Source organism: Sinocyclocheilus grahami, unplaced genomic scaffold (assembly GCF_001515645.1).
Source record: "Sinocyclocheilus grahami isolate Dianchi unplaced genomic scaffold, SAMN03320097.WGS_v1.1 scaffold73.1, whole genome shotgun sequence".
Classification (NCBI taxonomy): Eukaryota; Metazoa; Chordata; class Actinopteri; order Cypriniformes; family Cyprinidae; genus Sinocyclocheilus; species Sinocyclocheilus grahami.
Window position 1 is genome coordinate 286,004 of NW_015505252.1, and position 21,623 is coordinate 307,626.

The window sequence follows — 21,623 nt, forward strand, 5'->3', positions numbered from 1 at the left end:
TGACAAACCAACCCCCCCCCCCCCGATTTCAGCTTGCATGCAAACCTCAGATTCCCCAAACCTTGCTATTTGGGAGATAATCAAGTTCTCAACTTCACCTGCATAAGCAATACACTCAATTAGAGAATATCTTGACTTAAATTACATACAGAATCAAACACAAGGGCACAGCAAATCAGAACTCCCATTTCACAATTAATTTTCGTATTTTAAAATTGTCAGACCAGTATAATCATTGAACTAAATGAAAACATTAACTGAAATAGGACCCATCCTAACTGGAAACTCTACCTTACATTTATGAAAATGGCCTCAACTAAAAATATTGATTAGCAATGTGTAAATTAGACAAACTGAAAATAGAAATCACCACATTAGAAAGTCAAGCTATAATAAAAGATATATATTTGGAGATAATCTTTAGAAAGCACTTGGTAATGCAGAATAAATGTTAAGTTACTAGAAAATGCACTAGTTGACAGGCCTAAACTTTCTAGCTGCAATACATTAAATCTGAAGATAATTTTGGTACCATTCATAATTTAACTGATTAGTTTGAATAAATTAAACGATGCTCAAAGTATGGCATTTAAATTATTGCCATATGCTTCGACTAAGTAATTAGAAAATATAATGGACATGCAGCATTCAGATATAAAAATCACAAGATTCTCACTTTTTAACACCATACCAGCGTCAAAGCTATTTTCATGGTGATCTCCGCATAAATGATAAATCACAACACAAAATAAATGCAGAGAAACAAAGATGGAGTTGGGAACACTTTATTCTGTTAGGAGATTTCTGTACATTGAGGATCAAGTGCCACTTGAATTTTTCTTCAGGGTTTTTATAAATTTAAGTAGAAGCACTATGCAAACATTGACAACATTAGCGATACAGGAAACGGTCTACTCGAAGCTTGAGAGGAAGTTAAGCACAACCTCCTTGAGTTTTTTGTTTTGAATAAATTAAACGATGCTCAAAGTATGGCATTTAAATTATTGCCATCTTATATGTGCTGAAGTGCACTGTTCTAAGTAATTAGAAAATATAATGGACATGCAGCATTCAGATATAAAAATCACAAGATTCTCACTTTTTAACACCATACCAGCGTCAAAGCTATTGTCATGGTGATCTCAGCATAAATGATAAATCACAACACAAAATAAATGCAGAGAAACAAAGATGGAGTTGGGAACACTTTATTCTGTTAGGAGATTTCTGTACATTGAGGATCAAGTGCCACTTGAATTTTTCTTCAGGGTTTTTATAAATTTAAGTAGAAGCACTATGCAAACATTGACAACATTAGCGATACAGGAAACGGTCTACTCGAAGCTTGAGAGGAAGTTAAGCACAACCTCCTTGAGTTTTTTGTCAGAGGCCTCTGAAATCTTACCGTCACTCCTGAAACACAAGAGTACAAACATTTAGACGTGAAACTATGTTCACTGGCTTCTCTCACAGAAATGCTCATGAAAACTTGCCTGATGGCTGTGAGCAGATCCTGGTGCTGGCTGATGACATGTTGAAGGAAGGTTCTCTCGAATTTGGTGATCTTGCTAGGCTCCATCTTGTCCAAGTGTCCTCTCACACCAGCATAAATGACGGCCACCTGCTCCTCAATGGCCATGGGAGCTTAACAAAAAGCACAGGAACATTACAAACCTGTAGTTTACGAGTGAACCTGTCCTCCCATGCAGTAGGGGGCAGCAGTGCACTTACAGTACTGGCCCTGCTTGAGCAGCTCTGTGAGTCGCACGCCTCGGTTCAGCAACTGCTGTGTGGCAGCGTCCAGATCAGAACCGAACTGGGCGAAGGCTGCCACCTCACGGTACTGGGCCAACTCCAGCTTCATGGTACCAGCCACCTGGAAAACGAACAGATGGGTATTTTAACCATTTTCACATAGAAATGAGCTCAAAAGCATCAACTGGGAGACAAAACAAACCTGCTTCATGGCCCTGGTCTGGGCAGCAGAGCCGACACGGGACACAGACAGACCCACGTTAATAGCGGGACGGATACCCTTGTAGAACAACTCCGTCTCCAAGAAAATCTGCAGGAAGAGATTAAGATCAGCTTGGGAATCAAATCGTTGATTGAGCAGAAGATCTGCTTGTGCTGTTGTTCACCTGTCCGTCAGTGATGGAGATGACATTGGTGGGAATGTAAGCAGACACGTCTCCGGCCTGGGTCTCGATAACAGGCAGGGCAGTGAGGGATCCACCGCCAAAGTTGTCGTTCATCTTGGCCGCTCTCTCCAGCAGACGGGAGTGCAGGTAGAAGACGTCACCGGGGTAGGCCTCACGACCGGGGGGACGACGCAGAAGCAGGGACATTTGGCGGTAGGCAACAGCCTGAAGAGTGCAAGGTTTACCATTATTCTCTGCATTCAAAGTCCTTCATTACAATTTATAAAGCATCATAAGATGCATTAATGATGTTGGGAGAGTCTAAAGCAGGGGTGCCCAACCCTGCTCCTGGCGATCGACTGTCCTTGTGGGGAACCCCCAACACCCCACCGAAAACATTTTTGCCCATTTATACTGCTGCACAATTTTGACAAAATTCAGCATTTTAAATACGGCTATAAAAATGAAGCAAAAATATTATTTTATACATATGTCAGAGCATTTAAATGCACTTAATACAAACGTGCATTCAAGAAATAGATTTTATTGCAACAGAAAAAGTTATGGCTGCTTTAATTTATTTTCAAACATTAAAGCATTGAAATTATGACAGAAAGCCCTTAAAAGTTTCTTTTGAAAACGCTTCTGGTGCATGCTGCTAATGCACATTAAAGCGCTCCAAACTCAGCAGAGGTAGCATTTACTGTGAAACAAGCCAGTGCAAACACCAGCTGATAATGAGCTCCTCATATCCAAGAGAAAATTGCTGCACTTTGTGCGGAAACATGCAGGGATTTAATTAAATTCACAATATTCATAATCCAATCATGCAGCCTTAAGTCCCAAATAGTTCAGCACTATAAAAATGTGGGGAAAAGTACCAAACACAACTTGGGAGTTTGATATTCACACTAGCAGTATTGTAGGCAAAAAAAGGTCATTGCATAGTCAGTGTAGCGATGACTAAAGCACAGCTCACATAGGCTGTCGTCCAAATACCCACACTTGCAGTCTTTGCACTTGACCATTTGATTACTTAAATGACGTATTTCCTGTATTTGGCCGAAGTCTTCAAGTGGGTGTGAAGACCACAAGTGTGTGTCGAACTTTTCATTACCTGATGGGACACACTTGTAGTGTTGTAAAATTTCAAGTGTTTACACAGCTTTTTTACATTTTAATTTGAAAGACTTTGCATTTATAAAAAAATAAAAAACTTCTAAATGTCTTTTCAGTAGTCCCTATAACATGACAATAGTTTGATATTCACACTAGCAGTATTGTAGGCAAAAAAAGGTAAAAGCACAGCTCACATAGGCTGTCGTCCAAATACCCACACTTGCAGTCTTTGCACTTGACCACTTGATTACTTAAATGACGTATTTCCTGTATTTGGCCGAAGATAACTTGCATTGGAAAGGATTCCGGGACCGCTCGCGAGATCTCGGCAAAAAGTCTCACGATTTATTTCCAGTTTTAATTTGTGTTGCTTCTAATTAAATGATAAAAAGCAGTTGCAAATGTTGTACAAAATAAAACCACCACAACTCATCTTTGCACCAATAAAAGTAAAAACACTTTCTACCAAATTATTTGTAATATCTAATTATATTAATATTATAATAACTTGCATTGGAAAGGATTCCGGGACCGCTCGCGAGATCTCGGCAAAAAGTCTCACGATTTATTTCCAGAACATGATGCATGATGGGATACACTTAGCCTTGAATAGCGCTCTGGAGCGGTATTCGAGATAGTGTGGATTTAGTATCCATTAAGGGCACTGCACTTTGGCATTTTGAAGACATGGGACAGACTTGCACACTTCCCGTCGCACGCACGCACACTCAAGTGGCCAAGACCGCAAGTGTGGGTATTTGGACAAGACAATAGAAGTCACTTTGTACAAACCAAGCCTCTTTCTATTGGTCAGCGTGGCAAACCCACAGCCAATTTGAGCTAGCGGATTAAATCTTTCACCCTCACATGAAGTTCTGTATTCAGTGGGTTCCTAGATTTGGCCTGCGAAAGTTCACTAAATAGTAGACCGCAGCTTTAGTACAAAGTTCTCACCTGTTTGGAAAGATCGTCGTAGATGATGAGGGCGTGTTTGCCGTTGTCTCTGAAGTACTCGCCCATGGAGCAGCCGGAGTATGGAGCCAGGTACTGCAGGGGAGCGGCGTCAGACGCGGTGGCGGACACCACGATGGTGTACTTCATGGCCTCGGTGTCCGTCAGCCTCTTCACCAGCTGGGCCACGGTGGATCTCTTCTGACCGATGGCCACGTAGATGCAGTACAGCTTCTTTTTCTCTTCAGTGCCATCGTTGAAGCGTTTCTGGTTGATGATGGTGTCGATGGCAATGGCGGTTTTGCTGGAGGAAACCAATTGAAATGGATGACCATGCACAAATGAAGCAAGCATTTAAATTAATCAAGTCACTACCTTACCCAGTCTGTCGGTCTCCAATGATCAGCTCTCTCTGGCCACGGCCAATGGGCACCAGACTGTCCACGGCTTTGATGCCGGTCTGCATGGGCTCCCTCACAGAGATGCGGGGGATGATGCCAGGGGCCTTCAGACCCACACGCCTACGCTGCTTAGAGCCCAGGGGTCCCTTTGGAGGAGAAACGGAGACCAATTGGTCAACTCAAGTATGACAACTATTGGATAAAGAAATTAAGAAGAGCTAAAACTATGCAAGTATCCAGTTGGTGGTCAGACCTTGCCATCAATGGGGTTTCCCAGAGCATCCACAACACGGCCGAGCAGCTCCTCTCCGACAGGAACATCCACGATAGCCCCTGTTCTCTTGACAATGTCACCCTCTTTGATCAGCTTGTCGTTACCAAACACCACAACACCAACGTTATCAGGCTCCAAGTTCAGAGACATGCCCTATGGAGAGAAACGATAAGAGTATTAAATGTAAAAGCCATCAGTTAACCAAAAGCAATACGGTGACAGGATTGCATACTCATTAAAACCCAGTTCATTTGTAGTAAATATTCGTACAACCATTTAATTAGGCAGACTTAGGGCTGGACGATATGGCCAAAATTTATATCACGATATATTTCTTCATTTCGGTCGATACGATAGAATTCCGATATCGATATGAACACCATTTAAAAAGCCTTGTAAAAACTGCCAAGAACCCCCACAACAGATGTCTGTGCATACAAACTTATGAAAAATGAATTTGCCAAGTCTGACACCTCATATAAAACTAGGGATGCACGATATATCGGCCACCATATCGGTATCGGCCGATAAATGCTCATTTTTTCTGTTATCGGTATCGGCCTGATAAGAAAATTTGGCCAATATCTTAAAGCCGATAAATAATGCATTATTTCCTTCAGAGACACTTCAGATGCGCGCTGTTCGTTTGCAGCCTTTTGTGCAATTGTACGTTGGATCAAATAAATGCAGGCTTGGTGAGCAGAAGAGAATTCTTAAAAATAAATTAAAAAAAACAACACACAACATTAAACATCTTACTGTTCAAAAACATTTGACTGGTAATGTAGGGCGGCTGATTATTGTTATAGATTGAAACATAATATACGATCAGAGTCAATCAAAGCCAAAACTTATGTAGATTGTGCGCATTAAGCAGAATATCAATCATCTTGAAGCATCTGGCTCAGCAATGACCTCTTGACCCCTTGCTAACTCACCTTCAGGCCGGAGGAGAATTCCACCATCTCTTCAGCCTGCACGTTCCTCAGCCCGTACACACGAGCGATACCGTCACCGATGGACAGCACACGGCCCGTCTCCTCCAGATCAGCACCAGTATCAGCTCCAAGAATCTTCTCCTCCAGAATACTGGACACCTCCGCTGTGCCTGAGAAATAATGCAAAGCATTTTGAGTGTGCATGACTCAATGCAAAAAAAAAATAATGCAATAATCCAAGAACTTTAAATGAAAAAACAAACCCAAATGCAAAAGGAAAAGTAGTATTTAATAACCTGTCTTCTGCAGCCATGGTCTGGCAGTGTGCAGGTTCTTTGCTCCAACGCATGCAGCAGCAACATTCTTGGAAACCTGCAACAGCAAACATACTGGCTAGAATTCCACAATGATAATGTCTGTGATTAACATACACCTCAAGATCCAGCCATAAAAATCCAAGCTTGTTGCATGTGAGCCCTTGACCTTCATGTGTGATCAGCAACCACAATACTGGAGCTAACCCCATGATTTCCTTCAAATAAGATCTTAAAAGCAGACCAACTACAAATACTAAACAAAGTGTGGTTGTTTAACTTCTCATCTGCAATCAAGCATTGTCTGATTGCCTTTAGTTATCAAAAACTGCGGCACGAAGCACCACGTCGTCATCCAAACTTCCGCATAAATGAAGATTAAACTACCGTGCAACAAAAAAAGTGACAGATTATGGACGCGCCAAAACATTAAACACTAAAAAGCCACCAAGTTCACAGTGAAGTTAGCATGTCATACGCCCAGGCAGCATTTCCTGACCTTCAATTGGGAAAGTCATTCATTGAGCACAACCTTGCTAAACATCCAACCGTACGCTTTTCTAATTTAAATACAAACTCAAAACACGTAGATTCCGTTCCCTTAAACTACACATAGCTGTAGCTGAAAACGAGACTCAAATAACGCTAAACGAGACGCAGCAGACGCGGGCCCTTCATAATGCAAGATGGCGCCGCGCACCCTCACGCCATTTACAGGCGCTGACATTCACCGGCTCCGCGTTCGTTAAAACACCACAAAATGAGACTCACGAATCCGGCCCGTCTGGGCAGGGTGCGGGCCAGAGCCGCCGCGACGCGAACGGAGAGCATGTTTACGGATAGCTTGTGTAGCGGGAGCTCGAGCTTGTGTCCTCCTGCAGCGGCCGGCTGGAGTGAAGGAAATGGAGGTCGCGAGCGCAGCTCATATAGGAAAGGTCAGCGACTGACCCGGATGTAGTTCGGCGACACGACGACGAGACTTTTTTTGTTCACGTAAATTCGAACATATTATAAAGTCAAGGTTATGTCCATTACACGGCGTTTGTATTGATTACTATATACATATACACATATATATGCACATTTTATGACTGATTACTTCTTTTCAGAAAGTAAAAGAATTCTGACCAACATTAATTCTTTTATAAATATATTTGTAAATAGGCATTTTATTACCATTTTTATTATTTATAAATTTTTTATTATTATTATATTTTTATGAATTTACAGTATATATTATATGTCCTTTAATTTAAAGCTATAAAAGTTACATTTCTTTATTTTAATTAATTTGTTTTATATATATATATATCAGTAAGGTTTTTAATATTTTTTACAGAAGTTTCTTGTGCTTATCAAGGCTGTATTTATTTGATCAAAAATACAGAAAAAACCCTGTTATTTTGTGAAATATTATTGCAATTTAAAATAACAGTTTCTATTTTAATATACTTTAAAATATAATTTATTTCTGTGATGCAAAGCTGAATTTTCAGCGTCATTGCTCCAGTCTTTTTACTGTACTTTTTTTTCAGGATTCTTTTATGAATATAAAATTTAAAAAAACGCATTTATTCAAAATGGAAATCTTGTGTTACAATATACACTACCGGTCAAAGGTTTGGAGTCAGTACATTTTTTTCTTTATTTTTTTGAAAGTAATGAATACTTTTATTCAGCAAGGATGTGTTAAATGAATAAAAAGTGAAAGTAAAGACTCATATTGTTAGAAAAGATTTTAATTGTAAATAAATGATGTTCTTTTTAACGTTTTATTCATAAAAGAATCCAGAAAAAAGATTCCAAAAAAAAAACTTGAAGCAGCACAACAGTTTCCAGCACTGATAATAAATCAGCATATGAGAATGATTTCTGAAGGATCATGTGACACTGAAGACTGGCGTAATGATGCTGAAAATTCAGCTTTGATCACAGGAATAAATTATATTTTAAAGTATATTAAAACAGAAAACCAATATTAGAAATTGAAATAATAACTCACAATATAATTTTTTTTTCTGTACTATTGATCAAATAAATACAGCCTTGATGAGCACAAGAGACTCCATAAAAACATTAAAAATCGTTCACTTTTGAATGGCAGTATATATTTATATATATATATATGGCTGAATTATATCCCATAGTGCTAAAGTTTTTGTGGTTCCAATAAATGGTTATTTATCCTTTAAAAGCATGCTGAGCTTAAATTATTGTTTAAAAGAAAATATTGTACTGTGAAAATGTATATATATTAACAATTATTAATGCATTGTTTCTTTTTCCTCTTGAAATTCCCTTGAAATGTTTTGTATGTTGTAATTGGGCGGTGCTTCTGCATCCCAGAATCTCATTGGTCGATTTGTCATTTGAGCAGCCAATGAATAATGCGCTTTGAGACCCCGGAAATAGAAGAACAAATTCAGTGGCGGGACGTTTAGTTGTTGCTTTAGAGACACAGTTAGTGGAAAAATGTGCGAGAAAAGCAAAATCGTGAGTTAATGTCTTTGTAGAATACATTAGCGTTATATACACTAAGCTAATAAAGTACTGAATACGATGTAAATCGCTTCAAACGCGTAAACGTTCACTGCAGTTCCGTTGTTTGTTTATCTGTACTAAATACACTTACTAGTCTAATTATACTAGATTCATTGCGTACACTTTTTTAATGTTTTTAATGTAATTTTAATGATCTTATGCATCACGCCCTTATATGGTAGATGTGAACAAAACAGAAAGAACAAAATACCTTGGCACTATTATGTTTTTGAACATGTCCTATAGCAATACCATGGTATTCTTTATAGTTTGGGAAAAAATGGCAATGCATATGGCAGTCATTCAGAATCATATCAACGTACCATGATGCTCTGACACAAACAACTTGGTTTTATTCTAGTAAATATTGATTCTTGAATCTCAAAACACCTGCATGTAGCATTTACAGTGCATCTGCATATACTGTGTAATTGCAGGTGAGCCAGTGGCTCAAGAAGGTGTTCGGGCAGCAGCCGGTGCCGGAGTTTGAAGTGAACACGCGCACAGTGGAGATTCTGTACGAGCTGGCGGAGAGCAGTGAGATGAGATGCAGAGAGGCAGAGATGCTCATCGAGGACCACAAGCAGAAAACAGAAGAGTACAGCAGCGATGGTGAGACTCTGAGACAGTCACTTTGGAAGAAGTAGTCTGACAAATGCATAACGATTCTGTAAGTGTACAGTTTTTTTTGTTGTGGAATAAATTAATTTGGGGTTTGTGGTCCTTGACAGGAGCTCATCTCCAAGAAGTGCTTCTACAGGAGGTGGGACTTCAGGCGGGAGGACTTTCCAAACCCACAGTGGACCTGCTGTCGGCGCTGGAGGAAACTGCTGAAGTGCTCAAACTCAGAGACACGTCACTTGGGAGGTGAAATAATGCTCAGACATAAACACATCATATACAGCACGAGATGATTTAGGCATGTTCCTGAGTCGAGATGCATTGTGGTTCTGTGGTTCCTGGAACCTATTCTGGAATCTTAAAGGAACACGCCACTATTTTTGAAAATAGGCTCTAATTTTCCAACTCCCCTAGAGTTAAACCGGGGTGCCCAAACTCGGTCTTGGAGGGCTGGTGTCCTGCAGAGTTTAGCTCCAACTTGCCTCAACACACCTGCTGGGAAGTTTCTAACATACCTACTAAGAGCTTGATTAGCTGATTCAGGTGTGTTTAATTAGGCTTGGAGCTAAACTCTGCAGGACACCAGCCCTCCAGGACCGAGTTTGGGCACCCCTGAGTTAAACAGTTGAGTTTTACCATTTTCGAATCCATTCAGCCGATCTCCGGGTCTGACGGTAGCACTTTTAGCTGTAGCTTAGCATAAATCATTGAATCTGATTAGACCGTTAGCATCTCACTCAAAAATGGCCAAAGAGTTTCTATATTTTTCCTATTTAAAACTTGACTCTTCTGTAGTTACATCGTGTACTAAGACTGACGGAAAATGAAAAGTTGTGATTTTCTAGGCCGATATGGCTAGGAACTATACTCTCATTCCAGCGTAATAATCAAGGAACTTTGCTGCCGTACCATGGGTGCAGCAGGCGCAATGATATTACGCAGCGCCTGAAAATAGGCTAACTTCTGTCAACATAACCAACGTGACCACCTGCTTGCACAGGGAGCGTGCTGGGGACTGTTTTCAGGCACTGCACTATTTATTTTCACAAAATTGTGGAATGTTCCTTTAACCCTGAAATCGGGTTAAACTAAGTCTGACATTTGCATTGTGATTTTTGTGGTTGATTTCACACTCTTGGCTGTCCAGCTATATGCCTGCAATCAATAAACTGACCAATGACGTGCTGGAGGCAGAGAAAACTGACCGGAGGTTGCAGTGGGAACTTTCTGCTGTTAGGAAGAAAATGACTGCAGCGGTTGTTCTTCGGAAGAAACTTGAGGAGTAAGAAAACACAAGAGATCATTTATGCATATGTCACATTGCTGTTATTGTGTTATTAACTGTATACATTTTCTTACCTGTCATGGTTTTTATTCTGCTTTCTTAAGTCCTCTTTCTACTGCACAACTGTATCTAAATCAGGGGGTTTCAGTCTTTTAGATGCCTTGAACCCCCAAATATGATTATTTTCATGTGAGGGCCCCTCATACAAAAATTTAAAAAGCTCCCATTTTTTATAAACTCCAAATTTATAGTCTGAAAAAAGAATATTATAAATATGTCTGAAGTATTATTTGGAAAATATTTAGTTTCTATTAAGTTACATTATTATATATTTTTCCTACACACTATAGCACTGTACTAAAACTGTTAGGTGTATTATTTATTTAAAAAATTTTTTTATTTGTTTTAATTAAATTTTTATGTATATTATTCTAATTGAATCTATTTAATCATTTTTACATGTATTTAATTTAAATCTAAAGCTTGCATTTGTTGCGGTTGTTCTTCGGAAGAAACTTGAGGAGTAAGAAAACACAAGAGATCATTTATGCATGTCACATTGCTGTTATTGTGTTATTAACTGTATACATTTTCTTACCTGTCATGATTTTTATTCTGCTTTCTTAAGTCCTCTTTCTACTGCACAACTGTATCTAAATCAGGGGGTTTCAGTCTTTTAGATGCATTGAACCCCCAAATATGATTATTTTCATGTGAGGGCCCCTCATACAAAAATGTAAAAAGCTCCCATTTTTTATAAACCCCAAATTTATAGTCTGAAAAAAGAATATTATAAATATGTCTGAAGTATTATTTGGAAAATATTTAGTTTCTATTAAGTTACATTATTATATATTTTTTCCTACACACTATAGCACTGTACTAAAACTGTTAGGTGTATTATTTATTAAAAAAAAAAAATTTATTTGTTTTAATTACATTTTTATGTATATTATTCTAATTGAATCTATTTAATCATTTTTACATGTATTTAATTTAAATCTAAAGCTTGCATTTGTTTTGCAGTGATCTGATGAAGATCACACATATACAGCAGGTGGAAGCAGCTACAGCGGAGGAGAGGCTTCTGAACATGGACTTCATGAAGAATAAATCCAGAGATCTCACTTGCAGGAATAAGATCGCACAGGTGCGTGTCACCATTTTCATCCAGTTGTCAAATTATAGTTTAATATCTTTCATGCAGCCTTATACAAACAGAATCTGTGTGTTTGTGACAGGAAAAGCTGGATTCACGGCAGATGGAGTTTATTCGTCGAATCTGCCGGGCGTGCCGTTCTCGACCCCGCCGTCTCAGCTCACTCTAGCCCGGCCTCAGCTCACTATCCCGGCCTCAGCGCACGCTAAGCCGGGGCTTCCCCTTACGCTAGGCCGCTGTGTTTTTCGTTGTGAAAGCGAAACTACTTCCATTTGGTCTTCCAAAAGAGAATACGACTACAAATCAGTGGTTAAGTTGTATTTACAACACTGTTCCAGAACAGTTTAACCCAAATATTCAGATGTGTGCAGCACATTTTATGGAGGACTGTTTCCTGATCCTGGTAGAGTAGACTACAATGCCGGCTGTTCTGACTCACAGCCTGTAAGTACGTTTTCATTTAAAGGATTTGCCACTGATGATTCAAACGTGAGTTTTGAGCAGTGTAAAGTAGCGCTTGTTGTTTGTCATTTCTCTGATCACAAATGCAGACAGAGTTTTATGTTTATGCGGCGCGATACAATGCAATGCAACACGTAAAAAGACAGTATAAGTCATTATAATCCGTAATTAAGTCCCCACTGAATGCAACAAATGCCTCGTTTATAATGGGTTTGAATGTTTTTGAATCATCGCTCCGGCCTGACAGGGCATCAACAGTATGGTGAGGGGCGTAACATTTCCGTCTTACGCTTGAGATATTTGGCCAATCACAACGCACTGGATAGCTGGCCAATCACAGCACACCTCGCTTTTTCAGACCGATGAGCTTTGTAAAAATCGACACGTTTCAAAAAGGCGGGGCATAGAGGAGAAACAATAATGTACAGTATGTGGAAAATAATGTGTTTTTTTTACTTTAAACCGCATAAACACATTTCATTACACCAAATACACAAAATAATGTGTTCTTTTTAGCAAGATCATATGACCCCTTTAAAATGTTCATAAAGGAATATGCACTGTAACAGAACTGCACTTACAGGCTGGTATGAAATTGAATTGCATCTTTTTTCTCATCTTTTATTCTATACTTAGAAAATCGCAGCTCTAAAAGAGGAAACACTACCTTTGAAGAAGAAACTAGAGCCGTATAGTGATTTGAGCGCTGTAAGTACAACTTGCATGAAGATTTTGACAGAATGACAGAATTGTTTTATTGAACATGGAAACCATCTTGTGAGTTTTGCATAGGAAAGCACCGCTTGCTTTTGTTGTTTGATGCGTGGGTTGGGTAATAAATAATTATTTTGTCATAGCACATTGCACAGTATGAAGGACACATTATTTAATAAAATAATCACATCCACGTCTAAATAAATAATTGCTAATTGTTTTAAAATTCTATCATTGTTCTTTTAACCCTTTTTCTCAGTTTATTATCACTATTATATACTGTAGGTTACAGGTTATTATATATAATTAAAACTAAATTACTTGAAATAATTGTAATTTAGATTGACTTAATGTACTAAAATAACTAATACTAAAACAAAAATAAGAATTAAATTTAATAAAAACTACATAGACATAAAAAAAAAGTCATAAACACCCAACAGAATTACTAAAGCTTTAAGTAAAATGAAAATGGAAAGTATAAACTGAAAAACTGATTCAAAATATTAATAAAAACTATAATAGTATGTCAATAATACTTAAATAATGGTTTTCATTACGGTTGTACTTTTTTCTTCTTCTTCAGAGTCCAGCACTTGCACGGGTGAAAATCGAGGAAGCCAAACGAGAGCTGGTCATTTTCTTTATTAATTTAGTTTTATTTTGCCATTTATTATTATTATTATTATTATTAAATATGATTTCTCTTTGTTGGATATAGTTTTGTGAAACGTTTTCTTTTCCCCCAAGGCTGCCCTGGATGCCCAGCTGGAGCAGAAAGTGGACTTCATGAACACTTTATCTCGATAATTAACAAAAAATATATTTAGAAAATGAACAATGAAATAAAAGCGTGTTGATAATTGTAATAGACGTGACTTCTAAGTTGTGCGGTGCTGTTTGTAATAAACGCAATTCCTCTCCGAATCTCACGGTGGCGCCTTCTGTTTTTCCCGCCTCCGCCGCAGCGGAAATGACGACTACGCGTTTGTTCCAGCGACGGCTAGTGGGGACATTTTAAACGAGCAAACCGTGCTAAAGCGGTCGGAAAGTCGAGAACACATAACAGTTGTTCCATAACATTTCAGTTAACTCCATATCTTCCTCATGAATATGGTGCTGCGAGCCTGAGATGTTCCAAAGGACACACACATGAGGACAGATTTGAACCAGGTAACGTTAAGCTGCTGTCGACGGTTATCGAGCGCGCTCTTATCTCTGCGCCCTTCCATTTTGAGCCTCCGCTGCAGTTTTGACCCAAACCTACTTTCACTTTAATTAATGCACGCCTTTATACATGCATGAACGCGGGTTATATCCTCGCGACGTGCAGACGCACCGGTTAAAGTGCAGCAGCTGTGCAGCTTCCAGCAACAGTGTGTCGCAGGACGAGTGTTTGTGCTGCAGTGTCTGTATTCGCATAGTGCAGCCTTTATTTCGCTTGTTTTACTTTCCCCCCCCATTTCTGTAATTATTTAAGAGCCGTATTCCGTTGATGCATTTGAGTTGCGTTGACTCGCACGCACGCACTATGACTGATGAGCTGATTCTGGGATTTTGAGGAAGTATGCGTTGATGTTTTTGTTGCTGTCGGAATGAATGCGGGATCTGCTTTAAAACGTGTAAGGAGCTTTCGGAATCTATAGTTTAACTTCTCGAATTCAAAGCTGACATGCTATCTAAAATCATGATGCTAGAGTTTATCATCAGTTTCTGATCTGTGGCAGTCAGTCTGTGCGTGTTTGGCTTATAATAATACATGTTGCATTTGGTAGTAAGAAATGTAAAGTGAATGGGGGAAGGGACATTTTCCAAATTTAACGTTCAAACTATCAGTACAAGTTCTTGTTTGTTTCTTGTTGTACTGTTAATTAGGAAAAATAAATTATTACAGCAATAAGCCCCAAGAAGCCGTGGTTTACAGTGAATCTGTAACGGCTAAGGGGCGTTGTTAGGCACGACACGAAGCGGGGCTAATTGCTTTTATAAAACGGTTATTCCATATACGTAGTAAGGTTTCACAGAATAAAACAGAGCAAATAAAGTGTAATGATATAAATAAAAACTGTATTCTTCCGCCAAACAATGTAGTTCCTCAGAAACAGTTGCGGTTCCAACAAAGTGGTTGCCGAGCAACACACAGAAGTAAACACAGGTGTATGTTTGTAGAGTCATTTACTACAGCTTCGAACGCGGCTCAACCAATCAGAATCAAGGACCGGAACTCTCCGTTTTTATATATATATATATATACATACACACACACATACATGCATACAGTGCCGTTCAAAAGTTTCAAATCAGTAGGATTTTTAATGTTTTAAGGAAGATTCTTTTGATCATTAGGGCTGCATTAATTTAATCAAAAACTGAAAAAGAGACAAATTTTGTGAAATATTATTTAAAATAAGTTTTTTTTTCATTTTGATACACTTTAAAATATATTATTTCTGAGATGCGCAGCTGTATTTTCAGCATCGTTCCTCTAGTCTTCAGTGTCACATGATCTTCAGAAATCATTCTGATATGCTGATTTGTAATCAATATTGGAAACAATTGTGCTGCTTTATTATTATTATTTGTTTATTTTTTTGGACCTGTGATACTTTTTTCAGGATTATTTGATAAATAAAAAGTTAAAAAGAACAGTGTTTAGGGCTATTCAAAGTAGAACTTGTGTTATACACTACTATTCAAACGTTTGGGGTTAATACATTTTTTCTTTTCTTTTTTTTTTTTTAAGAAATTAATACTTTTATTCAGTAAGGATGTGTTCAATGGATAAGGGATAGTAAAGACTTTGTTAGCTGTTTTGAATAAATGCTGTTCTTTTTAACTTTTTATTCATCAAAGAATCACAACAGTTTCAACACCGATAATAAATCAGCGTATTAGAATGATTTCTGAAGGATCATGTGTCACTGAAGACTGAGTAATGATGCTGATTAAAATATAATTTGTGATGCAGCAGTTTTCAAGTATATTAAAATAGGAAATCAATATTAGAAATTGCAATAATATTTCACAATACTACCTTTTTTTTCCTGGTTTAAAAAAAAAAATTATCATCAAATAAATACAGCCTTGACGAGCATAAGAGACTTACTAAGTTTTTACATTAAAAAACATAAAAAATGTTACTGATCCCAAATTTTTGAATGGCAGTGTATATATAAAACAGTATACAAAAATCAAATTCCTAATTTTTGATGCCATTATTTTGTGTGTACATATGTATTTCAAGTATTGAGCATCAGATTTCTGTTTTTTGGTGTTAATTGTAAAACGGTCTTGAGTTACAATAGTAAAGTTTTGATTTTGCTTGTCTGGAGAGAAGAATTTAAATATTTGTAGGATTTTGTTTCACAGGTTATGGAAAACTTATGAGAGCAATTTAAAATTTTGATTTTTTTTCCCATGCTGTAAAAGTCATGGAATTAATCAAATAAAGTCATGAATATTTATATAGTCAGTATAAACTTTTATATATATTTTTGGTTTGAAGTTATGAATATTTTTATAGTTGGTATGAACTTTTCTAGTTATGCTTACATTGAAATATTGTGATCTAGGATTTAAATCTATTGCATATATGTTGCTGTTTGTGAGATCAGTCTCTATTAAATGGTTTTTAATATAGCAAAACCCTATTTGTAAGTTTTCATGTGTTGTGACCGAGGCCTCTTCAAACACTTGATCGCAGCAAAAATTTGTTTATGGACAAAGTTTTGAAAGCATTTCAAGGCCAGGCTGTTGTGAAATGCAGCATTGTGCATTGGAGTCTGATGACATGTAGAAAGGTTGATAAGAGCTTCACTGGTGCGTGATAGTTCAGCGTTCTGGCTGGTTACCCGAAGCCACCCAGCAGTGGTCGATGAATGAGAAACCGAACTAACCATATACACATTAGACATTTGTCACCAATAGAACTGGACTGGGCCATATGGCAAAAAAATTAAAATCTCGATTTTTTTTTTTTTTTCAGAACGTTTGACCAATCCTTGAATTTTTTTTTTATTATTATTTTTTGAACTCCAACTTTAAAAAATGTAACTACAACATGATTCAAGTAACTTTCTTTATTAACCCTCTAGTTAAAGGTGGGGTAAGTGATTTCTGGTAGCCAATGTTGACATTTGAAATCACCAAAACAAACACGCCCCTACCCCAAAAGCGTCTTACCCCTATTTTGATAGCTCCGCCCCACACATACGTATGCAACCCAGGCAACGATTAGTTCTGTGAAACAAAGCAAAACCAATGTTACACCATGGCGCGACGCGACAAAATACTATAGAACTCATAATCAGTGATGCTGTCTACACCATAGAGATATATAATATATATATATATCTATGGTAGGCCTGTCACGATAACAGCTTTTTGTTGTGCGATATATTGCCCCAGAAATAATTGCGATAAATGATATTATTGTCATTTTAAAGCCCATTTTATGCCACTGAATATATAATCATAATGTAACAGCATAATAATGCAAGAAGGTCTACACACTTCCAAATGACAACAAACATTTAATTTTTAAGAATATTTAGATCGTGGAAATTAAGTATCAAAATATTAGATATCTTAACAAACCTGAATAAATAGTAAATAAACATTTTCTAACAAAAAAGTGCAAAGTAACAAGTAGAGAAAAAAAAGAAAAATGCACAGAATCAAGGACCGGAACTCTCCGTTTTTATATATATATATATATACATACACACACACATACATGCATACAGTGCCGTTCAAAAGTTTCAAATCAGTAGGATTTTTAATGTTTTAAGGAAGATTCTTTTGATCATTAGGGCTGCATTAATTTAATCAAAAACTGAAAAAGAGACAAATTTTGTGAAATATTATTTAAAATAAGTTTTTTTTTCATTTTGATACACTTTAAAATATATTATTTCTGAGATGCGCAGCTGTATTTTCAGCATCGTTCCTCTAGTCTTCAGTGTCACATGATCTTCAGAAATCATTCTGATATGCTGATTTGTAATCAATATTGGAAACAGTTGTGCTGCTTTATTATTATTATTATTTGTTTATTTTTTTGGACCTGTGATACTTTTTTCAGGATTATTTGATAAATAAAAAGTTAAAAAGAACAGTGTTTAGGGCTATTCAAAGTAGAACTTGTGTTATACACTACTATTCAAACGTTTGGGGTTAATACATTTTTTCTTTTCTTTTTTTTTTTTTAAGAAATTAATACTTTTATTCAGTAAGGATGTGTTCAATGGATAAGGGATAGTAAAGACTTTGTTAGCTGTTTTGAATAAATGCTGTTCTTTTTAACTTTTTATTCATCAAAGAATCACAACAGTTTCAACACCGATAATAAATCAGCGTATTAGAATGATTTCTGAAGGATCATGTGTCACTGAAGACTGAGTAATGATGCTGATTAAAATATAATTTGTGATGCAGCAGTTTTCAAGTATATTAAAATAGGAAATCAATATTAGAAATTGCAATAATATTTCACAATACTACCTTTTTTTTCCTGGTTTAAAAAAAAAAATTATCATCAAATAAATACAGCCTTGACGAGCATAAGAGACTTACTAAGTTTTTACATTAAAAAACATAAAAAATGTTACTGATCCCAAATTTTTGAATGGCAGTGTATATATAAAACAGTATACAAAAATCAAATTCCTAATTTTTGATGCCATTATTTTGTGTGTACATATGTATTTCAAGTATTGAGCATCAGATTTCTGTTTTTTGGTGTTAATTGTAAAACGGTCATGAGTTACAATAGTAAAGTTTTGATTTTGCTTGTCTGGAGAGAAGAATTTAAATATTTGTAGGATTTTGTTTCACAGGTTATGGAAAACTTATGAGAGCAATTTAAAATTGTGATTTTTTTTCCCATGCTGTAAAAGTCATGGAATTAATCAAATAAAGTCATGAATATTTATATAGTCAGTATAAACTTTTATATATATTTTTGGTTTGAAGTTATGAATATTTTTATAGTTGGTATGAACTTTTCTAGTTATGCTTACATTGAAATATTGTGATCTAGGATTTAAATCTATTGCATATATGTTGCTGTTTGTGAGATCAGTCTCTATTAAATGGTTTTTAATATAGCAAAACCCTATTTGTAAGTTTTCATGTGTTGTGACCGAGGCCTCTTCAAACACTTGATCGCAGCAAAAATTTGTTTATGGACAAAGTTTTGAAAGCATTTCAAGGCCAGGCTGTTGTGAAATGCAGCATTGTGCATTGGAGTCTGATGACATGTAGAAAGGTTGATAAGAGCTTCACTGGTGCGTGATAGTTCAGCGTTCTGGCTGGTTACCCGAAGCCACCCAGCAGTGGTCGATGAATGAGAAACCGAACTAACCATATACACATTAGACATTTGTCACCAATAGAACTGGACTGGGCCATATGGCAAAAAAATTAAAATCTCGATTTTTTTTTTTTTTTCAGAACGTTTGACCAATCCTTGAATTTTTTTTTTATTATTATTTTTTGAACTCCAACTTTAAAAAATGTAACTACAACATGATTCAAGTAACTTTCTTTATTAACCCTCTAGTTAAAGGTGGGGTAAGTGATTTCTGGTAGCCAATGTTGACATTTGAAATCACCAAAACAAACACGCCCCTACCCCAAAAGCGTCTTACCCCTATTTTGATAGCTCCGCCCCACACATACGTATGCAACCCAGGCAACGATTAGTTCTGTGAAACAAAGCAAAACCAATGTTACACCATGGCGCGACGCGACAAAATACTATAGAACTCATAATCAGTGATGCTGTCTACACCATAGAGATATATAATATATATATATATCTATGGTAGGCCTGTCACGATAACAGCTTTTTGTTGTGCGATATATTGCCCCAGAAATAATTGCGATAAATGATATTATTGTCATTTTAAAGCCCATTTTATGCCACTGAATATATAATCATAATGTAACAGCATAATAATGCAAGAAGGTCTACACACTTCCAAATGACAACAAACATTTAATTTTTAAGAATATTTAGATCGTGGAAATTAAGTATCAAAATATTAGATATCTTAACAAACCTGAATAAATAGTAAATAAACATTTTCTAACAAAAAAGTGCAAAGTAACAAGTAGAGAAAAAAAAGAAAAATGCACAGACTTATCTTTGGAGACTTTTCTCATCTACAGATTTTCTCTGTAAATTAAGGGCGCACACTATTGCTGAAAAACACAATCACTACTTAGCAGTCAGATGTCCGTATGCACAAAGACACAGATCCCTAAACAAGACCATATCTGCAGATGAAACTTTTTTTGTAGAAGCATTTTTTTAAATTTTAACTAGCACCGACTACACCACGTTGCAAAAGACACGGGCGCAAGTGGAATGCAAAAAAACATGGTGACATTAATTTTTAAGTAAATATAATGGCCGATATATTGCATCACCAAAAATTATCGAGGTCATGTACATATATTGCGAGATAAGTCGATATATTGATTATTGCGACAGGCCTAGTCTATGGTCTACACTGGATGCGGCGCAGCACAACAAATCCCCGACAGAAAACTGCTGCTGCGTTCTATTCATGACGTATTGACACAAATTTCAAATGATTTTCAGCGGTCGCTTTGTCGCGTCCAGTGTACTAGACAGACTTTAGCTGTTGCGGCACAGACACGGTGTTACTCACCTATCGAGAAGAAACAAAGCAACCTCGGCGTCCGATCACAGGCCTTCTGCTCCTTGAGTTCTCTCCAGCGCTGGAAAGCTCATCCGATATTTACACGGGTCCTACTTCTTTCCTTATCGTTCCGCAGACATTTTCCTCTTTTGTTTTTTATCCACCGTCTCTATCTTTCTGTCGCTCGGCTCTGCTAATGTCCGTCCTGTGCACTGAACTCTCTCTCCTCCACATCATGAGTAGACACGCCCCTTACTGCTGATTGGCTACAAGTTTGTTTTGCTATTCGGCCCGAATCAGTTTTCTAAAGCGTTTTTGAAAAATCGCTCACCCCACCTTTAAAGAAAATTCTGTTCCAAGTGAACCACACATGAAGTTGTCAACATGATGTAAATGTTAAACAAATCACTTGTTAAATATCTTTAACAACAACTACATCTTGTACAAACTTGTCTTATACATACAGTGGGTACGGAAAGTATTCAGACCCCCTTAAATTTTTCACTCTTTGTGATATTGCAGCCATTTGCTAAAATCATTTCAGTAATTTTTTTTTCCTCAATGTACACGTCTATGGTCTACACTGGATGCGGCGCAGCACAACAAATCCCCGACAGAAAACTGCTGCTGCGTTCTATTCATGACGTATTGACACAAATTTCAAATGATTTTCAGCGGTCGCTTTGTCGCGTCCAGTGTACTAGACAGACTTTAGCTGTTGCGGCACAGACACGGTGTTACTCACCTATCGAGAAGAAACAAAGCAACCTCGGCGTCCGATCACAGGCCTTCTGCTCCTTGAGTTCTCTCCAGCGCTGGAAAGCTCATCCGATATTTACACGGGTCCTACTTCTTTCCTTATCGTTCCGCAGACATTTTCCTCTTTTGTTTTTTATCCACCGTCTCTATCTTTCTGTCGCTCGGCTCTGCTAATGTCCGTCCTGTGCACTGAACTCTCTCTCCTCCACATCATGAGTAGACACGCCCCTTACTGCTGATTGGCTACAAGTTTGTTTTGCTATTCGGCCCGAAT

The 21,623-nt window shown here is 37.3% G+C and overlaps 3 protein-coding genes across 4 annotated transcripts in view; 2 read left to right on the plus strand and 1 right to left on the minus strand.

The window, feature by feature from the left end:
• Positions 1 to 1,192: 1,192 nt before the first annotated feature.
• LOC107585631 (ATP synthase subunit alpha, mitochondrial-like) lies at positions 1,193 to 7,060 on the minus strand. The gene is made up of 11 exons (XM_016272731.1): positions 6,910 to 7,060; positions 6,121 to 6,196; positions 5,825 to 5,994; positions 4,866 to 5,039; positions 4,592 to 4,758; positions 4,215 to 4,515; positions 2,142 to 2,366; positions 1,958 to 2,065; positions 1,732 to 1,876; positions 1,494 to 1,644; positions 1,193 to 1,413 (listed from the first exon to the last, which is right to left on the minus strand). The coding sequence occupies exons 1-11, from the start codon at positions 6,967 to 6,969 to the stop codon at positions 1,335 to 1,337; spliced, it is 1,656 nt and encodes a 551-aa protein (XP_016128217.1). The 5' UTR covers positions 6,970 to 7,060; the 3' UTR covers positions 1,193 to 1,334.
• Positions 7,061 to 8,563: 1,503 nt separating this feature from the next.
• Positions 8,564 to 13,855, plus strand: haus1 (HAUS augmin-like complex, subunit 1). The gene is given in 9 exon segments (XM_016272827.1): positions 8,564 to 8,631; positions 9,117 to 9,291; positions 9,411 to 9,546; positions 10,448 to 10,582; positions 11,612 to 11,735; positions 11,827 to 11,852; positions 12,776 to 12,914; positions 13,507 to 13,554; positions 13,671 to 13,855. Coding segments are annotated over 9 exon segments (864 nt in total). The 5' UTR covers positions 8,564 to 8,610; the 3' UTR covers positions 13,731 to 13,855.
• A 53-nt stretch (positions 13,856 to 13,908) lies between these two features.
• The window catches only part of ark2n (arkadia (rnf111) N-terminal like PKA signaling regulator 2n), a 22,872-nt gene continuing 15,157 nt past the window's right edge, over positions 13,909 to 21,623 (plus strand). For both annotated transcript variants that reach the window (XM_016272733.1, XM_016272732.1), the window contains exon 1: positions 13,909 to 14,093. The gene's annotated coding sequence lies outside the window, so the exon portion shown is untranslated. The remainder of the gene's footprint in view (positions 14,094 to 21,623) is intronic.

Excerpts from the sequence above, each read along its gene's own strand:
- LOC107585631 (XM_016272731.1), bottom strand. The coding sequence starts at position 6,969 with ATGCTCTCCGTTCGCGTCGCGGCGGCTCTGGCCCGCACCCTGCCCAGA. Across the intron at positions 1,645-1,731 it reads GCTCAAGCAGGGCCAGTACT|CTCCCATGGCCATTGAGGAG; the intron begins GTAAGTGCACTG and ends CTTTTTGTTAAG. Across the intron at positions 1,414-1,493 it reads GATCTGCTCACAGCCATCAG|GAGTGACGGTAAGATTTCAG; the intron begins GCAAGTTTTCAT and ends CTTGTGTTTCAG.